At 34.6% G+C, this 19,844-nt stretch overlaps 1 protein-coding gene across 5 annotated transcripts in view; it reads right to left on the bottom strand.

The window, feature by feature from the left end:
* Nucleotides 1-19,844, bottom strand: part of LOC114655491 (methyl-CpG-binding domain protein 5-like) — a 239,318-nt gene that overhangs the window by 81,877 nt on the left and 137,597 nt on the right. For all 5 annotated transcript variants that reach the window (XM_051930543.1, XM_028806527.2, XM_051930544.1 and 2 more), the window contains 2 exons: nucleotides 14,581-14,683; nucleotides 2,280-2,463 (listed from right to left, as the gene is read on the bottom strand). In XM_051930543.1, coding sequence (XP_051786503.1) covers nucleotides 2,280-2,463; nucleotides 14,581-14,683 — 287 coding nt within the window. The remainder of the gene's footprint in view (nucleotides 1-2,279; nucleotides 2,464-14,580; nucleotides 14,684-19,844) is intronic.

Below are 19,844 nucleotides of genomic sequence, written 5' to 3'. Positions count from 1 at the left end.
CATAAATGAAAGGAGGTTAAAGGAAGGAGAGAGAAGACAGGAAGCAGAGACAGCCGGTGCATGAGTGAGTCAAAGAGAGAGAGGAGGCAGCCAGCCGGAAGGAAAGTCCCTTGAGGTGCCGATGCTCAGGGACTGGAAAAGGCTACTCCAGCTGAGCGACCAGTGAGCTGGAATCACTTGCCAGTGGGACTCTCTGCATAAGTCCGGGAAGGCAGCGGGAGTTGGGGAGATTCAGGCGGGGAGCCCTGTCAGGGTAACAGATAGCCACAGGGTCCCAAGCCTTCGCAAGTTGAGGTCAGGATTGGGAGTCCTGGTGGAAGCGATGGGACAGCAGGGACCTGGGACAGCAGGAGTTGGATTGTCCATTTGGGGTTAAAAGAATAGACATCAATTTTAAAGGATTGCACCAGGGCCTGAGTTTTAAGGACAGCTTCATGCACAGTGTTTTAACTTTGTGTTAATGGATTATGTGATTTTAACCTCCAAAATCACTTGTTTATATGGAATACTTATTTATTGATTGAACTTTTGCATTGCAGTTTTGGACACTTTGTTTTGTTGGATTTTAATAAAGGCACTATTTCTCTTTATGCACCTTGCTATGTGTGTGTCCTTAACTGTCTGGCTCATCTCTTGGGTATGTTATCTGTGGCAGCAGAGGTTCAATAGGCTGCCGGAAGAACCTGTTAGCGTGAAGCTGACATGCACAACCACAAGGGTATAAAGATATAAAGTGTAGAAACAAAATTACCTCAAAAAGCCAACAGGCATCATCAATGCTATATGAATGAACCAATCAGGACCAACAAAGTTTTGATAACACTTTGCAAGTTTCCTATATCTCCAAAAATCAATTTAATTAGATAATGCTCCTCCAAGGGATGATTAAACAGATTCTGCTCTTAAGTTAGAGTTTATTTTTGGCACAGTTGTCTTAGAAGAAAAAAAGTGGTTCAGCCCCATTAGCAACTTTTTACTAAAGTAATAAAAATCAGTAATGGCTGCCACATCTGCACCGACTCTTAATTCTCCTCCCAAAAAGAAGTCTTTTGATGTATATACAGTAAATAACAATTCTGTGAACTGCTCACAAGACCCCATTTTCTGATGATGGAAACAAAAAAAAAATTAACATCTGTATTTTCACCACCATCACCAGCAAATGTGAAATATGTTGATAATATTTTGATCTGTTTGTATATTTTCTTTGTAATCTTGTTTAGTACTACATTTAACATAGTAAACTCTGTCAACCAGCTTCGCCCATTTCATAACAATTTTCTGTAGTAATAAAGTCTAATAATTAAACTCATTTAACCAGAATGTATGGTCCATAAATGGATTACACTTAAAACTGGGTATTTACCAAAAACAAACAAGACAAAGTGATCTGAAATTGTGCGTTCTACTCCAGAAGATAATATTTCTTTAATAAGAATGACTAGTCATCCACCAAGGTCAATTAACATAAAATGCCTTTTTCATTTGAGAAACATAAAATACTGCATATTTTTGAACAGAATAGCAGTTAATTGCAGGGCATCCTCAAGTACTCACCAACACTTACCTAAATGAACCAATTCAGAACTGCCAATATACTGGAAATGTACTTATTTCAGATGTGGGAAAAAACACAGTGCCAAGATTATTGACCAGGGAAGTAGTAGTCCTAAACAACATGCCATTGTGATGCCCCAAAAGTAAAGCAATACAGCATAACAATGTTAGACATACTGCACCCCTTATTAGCAGCTTGGAGTAGAAGGAACCTAAATTCAGTGTTTGCTCCTAATTTCTGTTCATTTCCTTATGGTAACAGATGTGTCAACCTTTTAAGACATTTTAAGGACCTTGTAAAGACCTTGTCTTAAATTAGTCAAAATTCTCTTCTATGACAAAACCTCAAGCCATTTTGAGAGGTTTTCAATTGCTGTATTTCAAACACAAGATGAACATGCAAACTTCAAATGTACATAATACATTTAAAAAAAAATCTTAATGATCTTCTGGGCAGCTTATCCATTCTCTATAAACCAATAACAATTTTTCAATTTTATTATCATCAAAGAATGCCATATAATTATGGATTTGCACTATAAATAATGATTAAATTAATGCAACAAAATAACGAAAAACAAGAAAGACACAGCATACTATAGTACAATCAGAGCACGTCAATTAGGTAAGAAACATTAAATAAAAATCCAAAGGTTTTTCTATCAAATTCTATTGTTAGAAAACAAAGCTATATAACGCTTCTTTGATATTAATAGACTTACTTGTGCCACCTCCTGGACTTGTCAGAACTAAAGAAGGGTTGCTTGGTGTTTCCATGCTTTTATGAAGGGTTGCCACTGCAATGATCTTCCGTTTGTGGATACAAAGCTTGGTGACATCTTCATCTGCTTTGACATCCTCCGCAGTCCTCTGCTTTACTGCAGCCCCAGGGTCAAAATTAAATACCTGAAGACAGCATACAAAATGAGGTTTTATTTGACTGTGCTACTTCTGCATTTAAATATTTCAATATAAATTTTTTTTTGCCACTCTACCTGTTAACAGCGATATACATAAATAAGTTATATTGTACGGCACCTATAAACCCTTACATGTGAAATATTAGACAATATAAAAAACTTCAACATTATAACAGTTCAAGAGTTAAAACACACAAATAACATTCTCAAACCCACCTATTCCAAATCAAAGACACTGGGATTGCTAGAGTCTAAGATAAATTACAGAAATTCATTGCAAACTATGAAATTATTAGTTCTAAACAGTATATTTAATATTTTGTAATAGCTAGCATTGACAAATCATGAATCCAGTATCCCTTTCTCAAAGCCTTTGACATATTAATCAAATTTAAATAAATTTTACTGACATAAACAGAATATACCAAACTGGAATGATGAACAATTCACAAAGAAAGTTCTCTTTTGTTCCTGCTTGTCACTACAGCATGTCACAAAAACGTCCAGTCAGACAGCACGCCTAATTAGAGGATAATTCTTGTTGCCTCAGAGTGTGTCACATTACAGGACTAGGAATTACAGGGGGTTACTAATTGCACAATGTTCTCATGACTTTTCATCATGATTCTGAATTCAGTATTAAATGGCAAAAGTAATGTACCTTGTGCCAGTAACTGTGGAAGGCACAATAGTAAGAGGAGGAGCAGTGAGCAAAAATGAAAATGAAACATTGAACAGACTTCCATAGTTGCTCCAAAGTTCACATGCCTCTCCTCTACTTGCACAGTTCAACACTTGTTTTCCTTCTTTCCTTGAGCTAACATTGTTTCTCACCATTAGTGGACATCACATGCATTGTACTTTTAATTAAGTGAGCATTGGAATTACCAATAGATGAAAATTTTATTACTTTTATTTCCATACCAATTGATCTTTAAAAAAAAAAAAAAAATAATGTTTCTTCAGCTGTACCACTTTGGTAAAATACTTAATGCTAACTTAAAAGACAAATAATTTGGTATGCTTTGTGAAAAAATAAATTAAAATCCAGAGTGGCGCAATAATTAATTAATAATGAAATGGATGATGAATATACAAAATCTCCCTTTATAGAAGGATGTCCAGACTACAATTGAAGAAATTAATAATAAATATGGAATTAGAGTAACCGAATAAAAAGAAATAAGAAATATATTTAAGATATACTGTAAGATGTAGCACACACCTAAATGCACTGAAAGTAAAGCTCTCACCAAAAACTTGTATGCAAAACAAAAAATGCAATGGCTTAACACACCATTTATAGAGGTGCTGTACAGTATATGACCTAGAAGGGAATTAATGACACTATCACATCTTTACAGGATGCAGGATCATTCTTGCAGAATTTTTAAAAAGAATATCCAATAAGTCAACTCAATTAATGCTAGCTATGCTCAAGGAAATAAAGAAGTCATTCCAAGTATAATTTCTAAAGACAAAACATTGTTTGTTAAAAGAGGGCAAAGACTATCAAGCTTGTGTTGAATGTTTAATACAATATATTCTGTAGCAGCCATCAAGCTTCCTGAAACCTTACTATCTATTAATGCAGATGAAGACTTAATTTAAAAAAGGCAAATAAAGATACTTTTGTAAATAGAGTTTTGAGCCATTTTACTTGAATTAAACTGTTGTATTCCAGCCTAAAAACATTTGTTGGTGTGAATAATATAATCTCTAAATATCTTGCTTTACAGTGTTTAATTAGACAAAGCTATACTCTGTTGCAATGCTCATTAGCATTGCAAGTGAACCTATGAAAATCACATTCACAAAAAAGCAGACATTTGGGGGACCATAATTGATGACAATGAACATAAAGTATCTCATTAACGTGAATGACACGACACTTTATATTACCAATCCACATTCATCCTAGGTGTATTAGGCATAATGGAGGAATTCCACAGAATGGCTAAATTTAAGATTAACTTGAATAAAAGTATAATATCTCTAATTAATGCTCTTCCACTTAGTCTCAAATTTGATCAGTCTTATTTGACTCACAAGAGACAAAACAATTTAGTAGTTGCAACAAACAAATACAGTATAATATGTTAACTTTTTGAAAATGGCTAAACTAGACATTATTAGATGTCATCTCTTCACATTACATTATCAAAGGCATTAATATTTTCAAAATGAACACCCTTGTGATGCTCTTTTTCAGCATAAACTGTTTTTAAAAAAAATTAGACACAATTTTAACTACTTTTACTTGAACAGCAGAGGCCATACATTAAAAAATAATTACCAGAAAGATCTAAAGAAAGGGGTGGTTTGCCATTGCTTCACTAACAGGTCTACTACTGGATTGTAAAAATACAAATTCTAAGAATCTGGAGGGAGGCAGAAAGAAATTAAACTGTACCTACTTGTTTAACTATGGAAACGAAATACTTTTTCAACATCTACTGATGTGCTTTGCTCTGTGCACCTACTACCACTAATTAGGACTACTGTACTGTACTACTGACACTGAATGTCAGTTTTGGAAAAACTATAAAAACATTCTATCTACTGTTGAAGGATGGTTGGTTCTTTTTTCTTGCACTAATGTCGGCATTCAGACATATTATGCAGCAATTTACTATTCTAGAAAACTTTTGTACATCACTTCCAGGATTAGCCTATTTATATTTCAAATGGTTACTTTGTATAGTAAATAGAAAGATAAATAGCCTTCAGATTCTCAGACATTCTTTCACAGATTTGCACAGATTTTTCTTAACCCACTCTGCTCTTGGATTTACACTACATTTGTACTAAAAACAGATTAAATTCTTCTCCCACATGGTGAAAGTATCATCCCATTCATGACAACATTCCAGTTCACTCATGAACCTGATACGCCTAATCTACTGTTGCTTAATGCTAGAAATGTTATGCGTTTGGCACAGCAAGCAAAAGCTGGTTTCCTTTCACACTAGAAATATAGTCATATGAATAAGTTTGGGAACCCCTCTCAGCCTGCATAATTATTTACTCTACTTTCAACAAAAAAAGATAACAGTGGTACGTCTTTCATTTCCTAGGAACATCTGAGTACTGGGGTGTTTTCCGAACAAAGATTTTTAGTGAAGCAGTATTTAGTTGTATGAAATTAAATCAAATGTGCAAAACTGGCTGTGCAAAAATGTGGGTCCCCTTGTAATTTTGCTAATACTGATACTTGTAACACCAAATTGGTTGGATTAGCTCGTTAAGCCTTGAATTTCATAGACAGGTGTGTCCAATCATGAGAAAAGGTATTTAAGGTGGTCATTTGCAAGTTGTGCTTCCCTTTGACTTTCCTCTGAAGAGTGACAACATGGGATCCTCAAAGCAACTCTCAAAAGATCTGAAAACAAAGATTGTTCAGTCTCATGGTTTAGGGGAAGGCTATAAAAAGCTATCTCAGAGGTTTAAACTGTCAGTTTCAACTGTAAGGAATGGAATCGGGAAATGGAAGGCCATAGGCACAGTTGCTGTTAAACCCAGGTCTGGCAGGCCAAGAAAAATACAGGAGCGGCATATGCGCAGGATTGTGAGAATGGTTACAGACAACCCACAGATCACCTCCAAAGATCTGCAAGAACATCTTGCTGCAGATGGTGCATCTGTTCATCATTCTACAATTCAGCGCAATTTGCACAAAGAACATCTGTATGGCAGAGTGATGAGAAAGAAGCCCTTTCTGCACTCACGCCACAAACAGAGTCGCTTGTTGTATGCAAATGCTCATTTAGACAAGCCAGATTCATTTTGGAACAAAGTGCTTTGGACTGATGAGACAAAAATGGAGTTATTTGGTCATAACAAAAAACACCGCATTCCAAGAAAAACACCTGCTACCTACTGTCAAATTTGGTGGAAGGTTCCATCATACTGTGGGGCTGTGTGGCTAGTTCAGGGACTGGGGCCCTTGTTAAAGTCAAGGGTCAGATGAATTCAACCCAATATCAACAAATTCTTCAGGACAATGTTCAAGCATCAGTCACAAAGTTGAAGTTACGCAGGGGTTGGATATTCCAACAAGACAATGACCCAAAACACAGTTCGAAATCTACAAAGGCATTCATGCAGAGGGAGAAGTACAATGTTCTGGAATGGCTGTCACAGTCCCCTGACTTGAATATCATCGAAAATCTATGGGATGATTTGAAGCAGGCTGTCCATGCTCGGCAGCCATCAAATTTAACTGAACTGGAGAGATTTTGTATGGAAGAATGGTCAAAAATACCTCCACCCAGAATCCAAACACTCATCAAAGGCTATAGGAGGCGTCTAGAGGCTGTTATATTTGCAAAAGGAGGCTCAACTAAGTATTGATGTAATATCTCTGTTGGGGTGCCCAAATTTATACACCTGTCTAATTTTGTTATGATGCATATTGCATATTTTCTGTTAATCCAATAAACTTAATGTCATTGCTGAAATACTACTGTTTTCATAACGCATGCCATATATTAAAAGGAAGTTGCTACTTTGAAAGTTTAGTCAATGATAAACAAAAATCCAAAGAATTAAGAGGGGTTCCCAAACTTTTTCATATGACTGTAGTTGAAAATTACTGCCATATCTAATTTTCCTTGTATTATTAAAAGTGCATTAAAGCGTCTTTTCAATGTTAGCAATTCTCATTTTAGCTACCTGAGTCAACAGGTAGTTTCACATTATCTACTGACTTGACTCACATTACCTGAACAAATGAGGCATAATGAGAACAATTATAGTCACCTCTATTACATTTTTCTGCCAATATGAAGGGGAAAAAAATGTTCCCTTCAGTTTAGTCCCGTAAGTTATCCCTTGACCTTGCTCCCACTTCCAGCACTTAACTGCATCCGGTGCTGCAAAGTATTATTTTGGATTCCTCACACCCTATCTATCATCTGCCAGCTGTGTTTTTTAAAGACTGCTAGTTTTTATCTAGCAGGGGAACTAACTATAGCATAAGCTTCTTGTGCATTACATGAAATTTTTTCTTTTGCATTATTCCTTAAAAACAATTTATTTGTACAATGCTTTGAACATATATAATTGTAAAGAGAGATAGATATGTAGGGACATTGTGTTCTGGCCTCTAAAAGCAAAAAGAATCATAGCTCTTAAAAACAAAAATTGTGTGGTGACTGCATTTAACATGTTTGAGTAATCACATAAAATTTTGCTTCAGTTTTACATGTGCATTACAGGTAGAAACAGGGAATGATACGTTTGCCCTATTCTGCTTTCCCTTTCATTTTACCACTCTTTGTACAGATAACCCCTTTCCTTGATGTTTTTAAATGTAACTTTGGCTCAAAGGCTTTTTTTTGACCTACAATGCACAAGTCATAAGCATGCCATACATTTTCATGTTTACCAAGAACAAAAAAGTAAAAATGTTAAAGATAATAACAAAAAACTTAAAAAATGACATACTGTACAAACACGCAAGCAGGACCCTGAATTTTTAACATATGCTTGAAATTACTATAATATATACTTTTTTTAATATAACTGATCAAAATCAGAATTTTTGACTAATCTGAAAGATGTGCTACTAAACCATCATCAACAAAATTCTATCAACTTGGATTGTGCAAAGTGTAACTGGAACTAGACCATACCTCTGAGACATGTTAGCACACACCTGCCAAACATTCTGTTCATATAAAACTTTCTTACAACAATTTTTTTACTTTCTAATCAAGCAGAATCAGGCTTAACAAATTTCTGCAGCATATCACAACCATAACACCATCAATCAAAACGGCCTTTACAGAAAATAGTGCTAGACATAGCAGCAGCACAACACATAATTTAAGCTGTTTCCCTATCACTATAATAATCATCATTGGAACCAAGGAGTATGACATCAGTGTAATAGCATTTTTTGCTGCAGTGCAAAATAATTTTCCCCAATGATATCAAATATTGCCCAATACATTTTCAAATAAAATGTTTCAATACTTATTTGGTTTTGCTCCTAAAGATTGAATCAATAAAGCATATTTACTCTATATGGCTATTATAACATTGTGGTGGAAAATTTCTTGTTGAGTAATGATGGACATCTTTTAGGAAGGAAAAATTGAGTACCGTGTTAAAAGTGGAAACTGACATGATCCTCTAGCGGATTTTCACTTTTTGCTAAATGTCTGTCTCTGACTGAAAAGTCTGAAGCTGTAAATCAGGAAACTATCTCCATTACAATTGTATGATTTGCCTGCACAGAATGTGGTACATAATTAACTAAGATATACCTAATTAATATCTGCTACTAATTAAACATGCAATGATGTCACAAATTTTCTATCAATACCCAATTTAAATATATCTTCCCCTGTCTCTAATGACAGATATTAAAAAAAAACAAAAACAAATTTAAGTTGGAAGATTTAATATGTTCACTATTTTTCATTGCTAATTATAATGGAGACTTCCATAAATGTCACGAATATTTCTTCAATATATTACTTTATGTTATGCATGTTCCACAATGTAAAAATAAATAAATGTGCTTTGCAGTCTCACTGCAAATTTATTCTTAGACATTGCTTATTGAAAGGGTCTTCAAAGAAGAACTGCTTTATCAAATCAGATAACAGGTATGAGGTTTGGTTTGTGGATTTTAGCATTTAATCACATCACCACTTCTATATTACCCTTGTAAAAATGCACTATGTAACATACAGATCACGTAATACAAAATTGTATATTTATATACATCTTGTTTTCTCAAATAAAATCAACAAAATGATAAAAAAAATATCCAGAGAAAATAAATAAAACATGATAATACAAAGGAAAAAAATAAAACAAGATACACCCAATCTTATGAATCATTCATGAGTTAAACTTCAATTAAAAACTATCACTTCAACACAAACATTACAACTGAGAGAAAGAGAGATCAAAATGAACAAGTTAGTCTACATATTCTATAACGTTACATCAAGGCTTGAAATTCTACATAAATGGAGTTATTTCCAGAAATATGTATTTTTAAAGCACTAATTTCACACACATATTTATTTGGTAAGCAATCTCTCTTGCTTGTTGCAAGAATATTCAACACCTTTTTTGAATAATTATTTTATAACAGTGCCTGTGAGGAATTTTTTTTTTTTTTTCAATGTTTACATTCTGTTAAGTTTGCTAGCTAGCTAGCTAGATAGATAGCTATATAGCTAGATAGATACTTTATTAATCCCAAGGGGAAATTCACTTATGCATGCACAGGAAGCCACTACGTACTGCAGTTGCTCTTGACTGGAGCATGGAGCTGTGGAGTTTGGCAATCGGCCATTAAGTGGAATTGCTTAAGTGCGAATATCCCAAAATCACTTTATTTCTTTATGAAAAGATATTAGCTACTGCTGCTGATTTATTTACATTTGTGATCTTATAATGTTAATAGTGGTATATTTAAGTGGTTCATATATGTTTTTGATAGTGTTAAAAAGCTGCACTTGTATGTTTACTTGTGGTTACTGCAAACTGGACATAAATGCTGTTCATGTATGTTATTTATGTTGAATTAATGTCTATTTATAGCATCTGATATTAAAACAGCTGGTTTAAAACAACTGAAGACAGTGAACTTTTGTGTATTGGTGTTTTTTTTAATTACCACATTAACAATATTGTGATAATATAAAAATCATTGTAATGACTTCAGTCATTACAATCAAAACATGAAATTCAGATTTCGTCCCATCCCTAATACCTACAGGTAATGAGATACAATGGTGATACATTTAAAAAGTAAACTTTAATTCAGTGGTTGACTGTTTTAATAAGGTGTCAAACTGCCTTGATAGGACAGGCTGCGTGAAACTCCCTGATGTGTCAATTTAAAAATAATTTAATAAAAATCTAAAAAACTATTTAGGGCCCTTGTCTGAATGCTGGGTAAGAATGCTTGATTCTTTTGGAAATCTTGCACTCTTCTGGTTCTTTTCTGGCCCCCTACAGCACTGAGTGCATAATTAAACCTGACCAAGTGCTAAAAGAACAGGCTAAACTGAATTTGGCGGATGGCTTGTTTTAGACAATCAGGACTGGAGATGGATCTTGAGGAAATGGACCTAGTCCTCGATGAGCACAACACTACAGCAGCAGAATTTATCATACATTTACACCTAGCTTTTAGGAAAGCTACAAACACCATTGACAGTCTGTATTAATTACCATGCTCAAACATAAAATTATTCATTTCTCATCCTCATCCCCAACACCAACTGGGCAAAATATGCCACCAGAAATTTATAAGAAAAAAAATTAGTCAAAAGGTAGTAAAATTCTGTACTGAAGAATCTGAAAATTGGGCTGAGAGATTAATGATCTTAATAACAGGATGAGGTGTATTTAGAAAAACATGAAATCAAGGATGAATAAAGTGCAGCCTAAATTAAAGTTCAAAATTAACACAGTTAGTGGTCAGCTAAATGATTTAAAATACATGTTTACAATCTGCATTAAGTAAATAAAATTGAGAGCAACCAAAGGAAACAGTGAACTCTGAGCTTCTGAAAATGGTGAACCAATGGATATTGATGGTTAAAACAATGACCTGCTGGCCACAGAATGATCCAGGAAATTCAAAAAGTGTTTCTAATTGAATGTTTAAGACTTTTTTTTCTTTTACCTTTGTACAATCCTAACAATTCACATTTTAGCTTTGGTAAAAAAGAAACCTTGTGATTCTATTCTTAAAAACAATTACACAATGTTAAAATCAAGCTAATGAGACTCTAATTTGTACCAGTGTGTCACTTGCGGCTATTACTCATCATTAACCATAGTATGTCACCCACTTGTACTTAACCACCTTAGTAAATTTAATTATAATGACAAAAGAGGAAATGTTATGAGTTATCAAATAGAACAAGTCACAAACTGCAATAATAAAGTACACATTCAAGACCTCTCCATTTTTAAAAATGTATAAAATAAACCATTCTTTGTTGTGAAAGATGCTACATAAAAGTTACCAAGCAAAAGGTGTCGGGGTCAAGATTCTGTGTGTGTGTATTTTTTAGAATGTCTGCTACATCAGAAATACTGCACAAGGTAGTAAACTGGACACTAAGTTCTTGCATTTCTTGAAAAATGTATCAACTGTTTTGACTAAAAATAAGCAAAATTTCAGAATGTTTAAACTATTAACTGTTATTATAAACTGTTATTTATTCTGTAACACACAACTATTTAATATTTTAGTCTGGGAAGTTTTTTTTTTATCCAGGCATTCTTGTTTTGATCTTATTTGATATTATGATATAGAGGTTTACTGTACTGTTGAATTAGTGAATTCCAAGATAATTTCATTTAAACAACCTTTTTAACCAAATACTCCAACCATAAATTATATTTTTTATGTGTTACCTAACCCAGGCAGCTTGTAGTGATAGCCAAGAAAAATTTTTAATCTCTTGTTGTTTTTCTGTTTTTTTTTTTTTTTGGAGAAAAGATAACAAAGTTTGTCATTTGACTCATGACACTGGTTAAGGCATGAAGAAGTTAAAAAAATATCAATCTTGCTTATTTACTTTGTCTTAAAAACATAAATAATAATGTTTTTTGACACCTTTAATGGTATGTTTTTCTAAATTATTTTGCAATTAGTTTAAAATTCTCTGTTTTCCATTTAACAGTTCGATTAACCAAAAACAAAAAAAAAATTCCTACAAAAACACACAGTATACACTACAGGTATGTATTTTTTATTCGGGTGAAAGGATAAACCTGGCTGAATAATTCAGTGAACAGTCCAATTTGAAATGTTTAACTCTACTGACTAACATCATGCTGAATGTCTACTCCTTGTCTTACCCTTGACATGTCTTTCACACTACCAGTAGATTGATATATACTGTATTGAACTACTTTAAAATAGTGAGGCAAGAAGGAATTCTTCCTCACCAGGGCATCTAAAACTTAATACAAAGCTTTCTTTGCATCTCAGTTGCAAATTTAAATTCAATGTATACAGTAAAGGCAAACATATAACGCGGAACCAGTCAGGTATCAATAATCAGTGAAACTTCATCCTTTTTAATAAAACCCCTGTGTGCGTCCATGTGTCTGTGTGGGTCCGCGGGGCATGGTGCGATGCTTCAAAGGCCACCTGACGCGTCACACAAGACAGAGAGGGCGGGACCTATAAAATATTGCACGCCCGATCCAATCGGATTTCGGTAAATGAGGTAAGACCTAAAACATAACGCACGAAAAATCCAATTGGGTACTGAGACACAGAGACCAGCTTCCCTAAAGAGGTGGGATTAGTGTTTATTGTTGTGCAAGTGTTCACTCTGAGGATGTCAGATTTGCGATTAACAAACTTGGCCCAGTAAAGTGTCAGTCGTTGAAGGGGTTTTCCTAAATATACGAAGTTTCATGATATTACAATATGATGACTTTTAAAACTAGATTTATTTTCGCACACATAAAATCTGTTGCTGGGGAGATGCCACACATACAATAATCAGCTGCACGCCAGCACAGATTAAAATACTTGCTGGTGAGACGTATTACTGCAAGAGAAAATTAAAGGCACACAATACAGTGACGCATATTACAGCCACATACTAATGTTTATGCACTACTGTTCTAGCGCCCGTTATTATAACAGGCTTAATGTCTAGTTTAGTATAAAACACTGCCACAGCACTGTATATACCCTCACTTTATTGACTCACCCTTCACAAAGCTCTGAACAATGTGATATTCTTGAGCTGCACCTACTATTTTAATTTCAATATTTCAAACCAGCGCCACAGTCCCTTCACCTCCCAAGCTCATCGGTCATTTCCACCTCTCTCTCATTTTCTTATATTTGTCTTTGTAGTCAGTCATCTCTCTTTGATCGTTTCATTGGATGTGAGATGGAAGGTACGAATGGTTAATATATTTAGTGCCATAGAAATGGTGGTGCGTCAACAACATTGTTTAACATGCACTGAATTGCCACAAACAGTACAATAGATAGTGGGTGGCATATCACTCAATACAGAATTCACGCTTGGACAAACTTGCTTAATTTTACAACACGATTATGTGGCAACTTATCAGAGACGTGTCTGCAACCCATAGTTTAAGAAACACTGCTGTAGACAAAAGAAGCTGACACCATCACGCATGCGTTTTAACACTCCCGTGGAGCTCTGCTCACAAATCAATCCATTAACTCAATGAAAAGATTCTTTCCAAAAGAACAAATCGCTTATGCTACTGTAAAATGTAATGAACAAATGTAGTGGAGTCGAAAGTCAAGATATTAGCTGTAAAATGTAATAGAGTAAAAGTCAAAAACATCCACAGCAAAATAATATTTAAGTAAAGTACAGACACATGAAAAATGTACTAAAGTCCAGAAACAAAGTAACTGTACTTTCTTAATTTCCACCACTTCTCTCAAAGTATGCATGAATCTATTTCTGAAATAACTACCTAAAGGGATAAAAAATGGCAATAATGAAAGCCTGTGTGTTTGAGCTTTTTTTTTTTTTTTTTAAATGCTTTTAATACTAATAAACATGATTCTTGCAATCATGTGCTGAAATTCTTCTACCTTGAATACAAAGCACTTCCAGACAGGACTGCTTTGTTTTTTTCTTTTGTCGTTTGTTGTTTTGCACTGATGCTGTGCTGTGTCACCAATTTTTTTTATGTAGTTTTTACTCATGTATTACTGTGCCTTCCAGAGTAATTCGTATACTTGCAGTCATGCATGAGAGCAGTACTGACTTTCACTCTGTACCAGTGACACTGCAAAAAAGCTAGTATGGTTAAGTTTTCACAATTTTGATATTGATTTGGTACCAAGGTATTGGTTTTTGCGACACTCCTAATTCTTGTTGTTAACAATTGCTTTATTTATGTTTAAAGATTAAAGACATTTGCTGTAGCATTTTCACTTGATATGACACCTACTAATATTTACTTGTACCTATCAATGCAAAGTGGTTTATTTTTGTTAATAGACACAGTTTCATGGTGAGAGTAAGAAAATATAATGTAAAGCTTCCACCAAAATGAAAAAAGGTTTAATCTAAAAATTGATAATTACAGAGGAAGTGGTACATACCTTGGGGAGAATAAGAGGACATTCTAAGCCACATTTGCAGGTTCCATCAGTAAGCAGGTATGTTTTAACCTGTTCCAGGCAAGAAAGCACTGAGCCACTGGGACTAAAAGTAAAATTTTGGGGAAAAAGTTATTAGTAAATCAAAAATAAATATGCTACAGATGTTAAGTTGCATTACAGTATAAGTATTTAGATTTAAAATTAAACAGTGAATCTTGACATATATAATGATAATAGAAAACAATTGATACTTTGACTTTAGATATGACCACAGTGATTTTTCAACTGATTATGAAATTTAAACGTTATAAAAAATATTAATTATCCATAAATATATGAAACTGCTTTTTTATAATAACAAAATTCTTTATGTTATAACTTTAATTACATACACGATAATTAACAGCCTTTACTTAAGTTGACATGCACTAAAAATACATTCTTAAAATATATAAATTTTGTTTTACAACATTATGAATACCTTTTCTAACGAGATGCCTGCAGAACTAAATGATCCAAGTAGCATAAGCACAAAAATTCTTGCAGTTACTATGGAAAGTTGTCAGCTGTTTTTAAGAAAAAGTGAAATTTAACCGACTGGTAGCTAAACAAGTAAAAATAGAAAAGACAAAGGTATACTAACACATGGAAATCTGCTAGCGTGGGAAAGTGAATGTATACAAAAAATACTGCAAATATACAAAAAGTTCTCTGACAAAGTTTTGAATGATTAAGAAAAAATAAAATGAAGCATCTAGAAAATCTGTCAAAACCATGATGATACTTTGTAGAAAAGCTATTACTAGTAAAGAAAAAAAGAACAAATAAAAGCTTGTGTTTCTTAAAATGTTTATCTAGCAACAACTTGCCTTTCACAGCAGGCAATCTAGACTGAATTTAGTGTTCACTTATAATATGCACAATTTAATCCGAAAATCTCGGCCCAATTCTGCAGAAAGACAGAGTAGCCAGCACTTATGTCTTATAGCTCCAGGGGTGTGTATTTAAATGCCAGTAACATATCTTATTGTACTGGAAAATATTAATACTAAGTATCTGGAAAAAAAACTAAAGGTGATTTAAGATGATGTATCTGAAAGTATGGGCATGTGTTATTTTTCACTATAGCTTTTTGGTTATCCAAATGATTAAAAAATCTTTTCCTCCATTTTCTACGGTCCTGGGCATGCTTTGGAGTAAAACCTATTCTTTTCATATCACCCGACACTACTTTCAACTATATGTTCTTTGACCTCCCTCTGGGCCACATTCTGTTCAAATATATCATGGTGTATCCCTTCACAAAAGTATAGTCTGCTTTTTGCTTCACATGCCCAAACTACCTTGGTCTGTTTCTCTTAAGCAGATCTTTAATCCCCTCCACAAAAAGCCTCTCTCTTAATTCATCATTTACTTTCCTCTCACTTTGTGACAACACTTATGGAGTAAAATAATCATTTACTCATTTTCGGAACCTGTTTATTCTAAAGTACCTTTCCTGGGTGAAGTGCCTGTCCCAGGCAAAAATCTCAGACAAGTAAAGACCTAGATCTAGTATAATTCCTGCAAATTTCCTGGGATTGCACATGTGTGAACAAAACCAGATTACTTTGTAAAAATGCATGACATCACAGCATCTTCATATGCGTTTGGTGATATTCATGGAAGAATAGAAGCAACTTCAACAACTAGCTTAATCATTTTGCAATACTTTGCTGCCTTTGTAATGTGCCTGAAAATTGGATGGATTTTGATCTGTAGCTTTTTAATGTCTTTTGAATGCATCTTAGAGATTTTCACAATAAATGTGTTTATTTACTGCTTTGCACGATACAGAAAATCTCAAAGTTACCATTTTTGCACTGCTGCTCACCAATATACTTTCTTTTACACTTTATTGTAACCTCTTTTCTGTAAAGTGCATTTTGGAAAAAGGAGATACATTTAATCTTGTGTCATAAAATAAAAACTTTAATATTGAATATTAGAGCTGCTGATTAATTGCCATAAATGTATGCGTTTAAAATGTTAAAAATCTCTGCGATTTAATTTTTTTTAATAAACATAACCATTAAATGTGTTAATTTAATCCAGGCAATTTGACTGTGAATCACACTTAATGAAACAGCACCAAATGAATCGAAGTCAAATAATAGCAATAGTGGGTCATGGACGCTTGATTATTTTCTGTGTTATTTCATGATAATGAACTTTGCCACTCCTCCCTTATAAGGGATCATCCTGTATTGGAAGTTAAAATTCTGTGTATTATATTGAACCAATAAGGCACACAATTTGACCTGTATTTTCATACACTTTGTTTCACATATAATAATAATAACAATAATTCATTACATTTATATAGCGCTTTTCTCAGTACTCACACTAGCTTTTCAAAGTCCAGAGAACAACATGAAAACAATTCACATCAAACCAGTTATATGAGCGGAGTGAATGACTTTCATTTTTGTGTCACACTAATGTTGAAGACAGATAAGCTGAGTGAGATTGTGCTTAAGCATCATCTTCACCATTATGCTGCTTTCACACATTGACTGTACAAAAATAAAAAAAAAAAGTCCCATTGAGTAGCATAGTGGAACATCCTGAACAACACACAACAAGCAGTGATGTCTGCTAAGCCAAGTCCATCTATGAAACGTTAAGAGACTGTCAAGGTAAGGTCCAAGTGTGAGATAGAATGTCAGTGAGTCAGCCCTTTCCCTACCAATGAATACACTTGCTATCAAGCTTTTTCTGTCACCTATGGAGGGATATTTGAATTGAAATAGCATGATGACGGTGCTAATCATGTCCCAGCAGCTGAAGAGCAGATGAGACAGAGTGGAATCCCTCAATTCCTGATACCTCACTCACATCTCCTCCAATGCAGACAGGATATGTTGTTGTTTCATCAATTGTATGTTACCTATTATGCCAACATTATAGCCTATATAATACTGTAATCAATAAAACTAGGCAACAATAAGTGCAAATTGATTATGCTAATATGTCTATCCATTTGAGCTGAAGTTTAAGATAGTGAGACTTAATTTATAAATTATGAATTCTATGACATTGTGCAATTTAAAACATCTAACAAATAACCTTATCAGATACATGTCTAGATTTTTTTTCAGTCTATTCTTTGGTATCTAAAAGCCTAATTTATATATATTTTCAGTCTAATTAATGGCTTCTCCTCTCCAGGTAACTGCTGTGGAGTGGACTCGTGTGTATCACAACCTGAGCTATAATAGTGCCAATTGTGCAAAAAAGCTGAACCCTGATTTTATGTTTCTATTTTTTAATATTTATTTGTTTGTGTAATTGTTAGTGCTTTTCATATGTTGTTTTGCAACATAGGAGTCCAAACCATACGTACTGGTTTTCCCAAATATTATAGCAACCACCGGGGGACAAGGGTTTGTTAGTCACTGGGTGTTGCTTCTGTTACACAAAACTACAATAAACTAACTGAAATTACTTATTACACAAAAGCATGTTATTATTAAAACTGTTTTGTACTAGATATTAATCACTGAGTTATTTCTGCTTTATAGAAAAATATTAATATGCTTTAAGGAAATACGATGAATTGTAATTAATATGCACTTAACATATTCCTGGACTACTTGATTCCTGGACCCACTGCAGTTTGCCTATTGGACAAAGATTGGAGGATGAAATTATCTATCTGCTCCACAAGGCTTATTTTCACCTAGACAAAGCTGTCAGAACTGTGAGGATTATGTTTGTTGATTTCTCTAGTACCTTCAATACCATCCAGTCATCCCTGTTAAGCAGTAAGCTCAGAGATATGCAGGTAGATGAGTCTATGGTGTCCTGGATAACGCAGTTTGTGAGACTCAAGGACTATGTTTTTGATATGGTTGTGAGCAACACTGGAGCAACACCAGGAACAGTTCGATCTCCTTTTCTCTATACTATAAATATAACACCAGGTCATGTCACTTGCAGATGATTCTGCACTAATGAGGTGTATTGATTAAGGGAATGTGACATGAGTACAACAGTCAGGTGGAAAGGTTTGTTTATTGGTTGTGACAGAATTGTCTGTTTCTGATCTTTGGCGTGGTGAAAGGCCTTTATGTCCAGTCACTGTTCAAGAAGTGAATGCAGAAGTGGTCCACTCCTACAGGTACTTGGAGGTCCACATTAAAGACAGGTGGCACTGGTCTCAGAACACAGTTGAACTATAAAAGAAAGGGCAGAGCAGAGTCTTTTTCCTTAGGAGACTGTGTTCCTTTAATGTGGGATGTGACATCCTTCACATTCTCTATAACACTGTGACGGCCAGTACATTTCTCTACACTGCGGTGTGCTAGGCCTGGAAATATCACTTCAAGAGATCCACTGAATCAGCAAGCTAATTAAAAAGGTAAGTTAAGTTATAGGAAGCACTCTGGACCCCCCTGGAGGTATAGCAAAGAAAAAAACAAAACAGAGTGTCATTATGAACAGTGCCGCATATCCTCTCTCTGACACGTTAACACTGAGTACTTTCAACCAAAGAATTATTCCGCAGAAGTGTGTCAAGAAATGCCACTGGGTCTCCTTTATACCAACAGCAACACATTCGGAAAATGCCTCACCGTCAGAAGTCAGAACTTTTTTCTTTTTTTAATTTTCTTGTTTTATGGTCAGTCTGGTGTATATTCCGACCAAAGCGAGTGTATTTACTTATCTACCTATTTATTATTTACTTATTTAAAGAGCTTCTGTAAATAGCGGCATGGGTGCAGTTATGGTTCTGAGGCTAAGGATCTATGCAGGCAATTGGAAGGTTGTCGCTTCGAATCCCATAAACGCCAGAAGCGACTCTACTCCATTGGGCCCCTGAGCAAGGTCCTTAACCTCAATTGCTCTGTCCTGGGTATGACATTAATCTGCATCCAGTCCTGCAAGCAGGCCCTCCAACTTGCAGTGAAAGCTCGAGGGTTGGTGGCAGGATTTGCACTCCAGCCACTGTTAAAAAAAAAAAAAAAATACAAAACTCTGTTTAGTGTGGTGCTGAGGTGTCACCCGTTGCAGGCTGCACTCAGATCTCAATCCGGGTGGTTCGGTGTGTTGTGGTGGGTGCGACAACGCTAGCTCCCAGCGCTTGCTCCCAACCTGTAAAAAGCAAAACTTCCCCATGGGGACAAGCAAAGTTCAATCTATCTATCTAACTTCGATTAAAAATGTTAATAGTGTAATTAATTGTGTTTAAATTTTTTAATCAAACAACAGCCCTATTAAAT

The sequence above is a fragment of the Erpetoichthys calabaricus genome, chromosome 8 (assembly GCF_900747795.2).
Source record: "Erpetoichthys calabaricus chromosome 8, fErpCal1.3, whole genome shotgun sequence".
NCBI classification, from domain to species: domain Eukaryota; kingdom Metazoa; phylum Chordata; class Cladistia; order Polypteriformes; family Polypteridae; genus Erpetoichthys; species Erpetoichthys calabaricus.
Note: the sequence above shows the minus strand (reverse complement) of the source record. Positions and strands in the feature narration are given on the sequence as shown.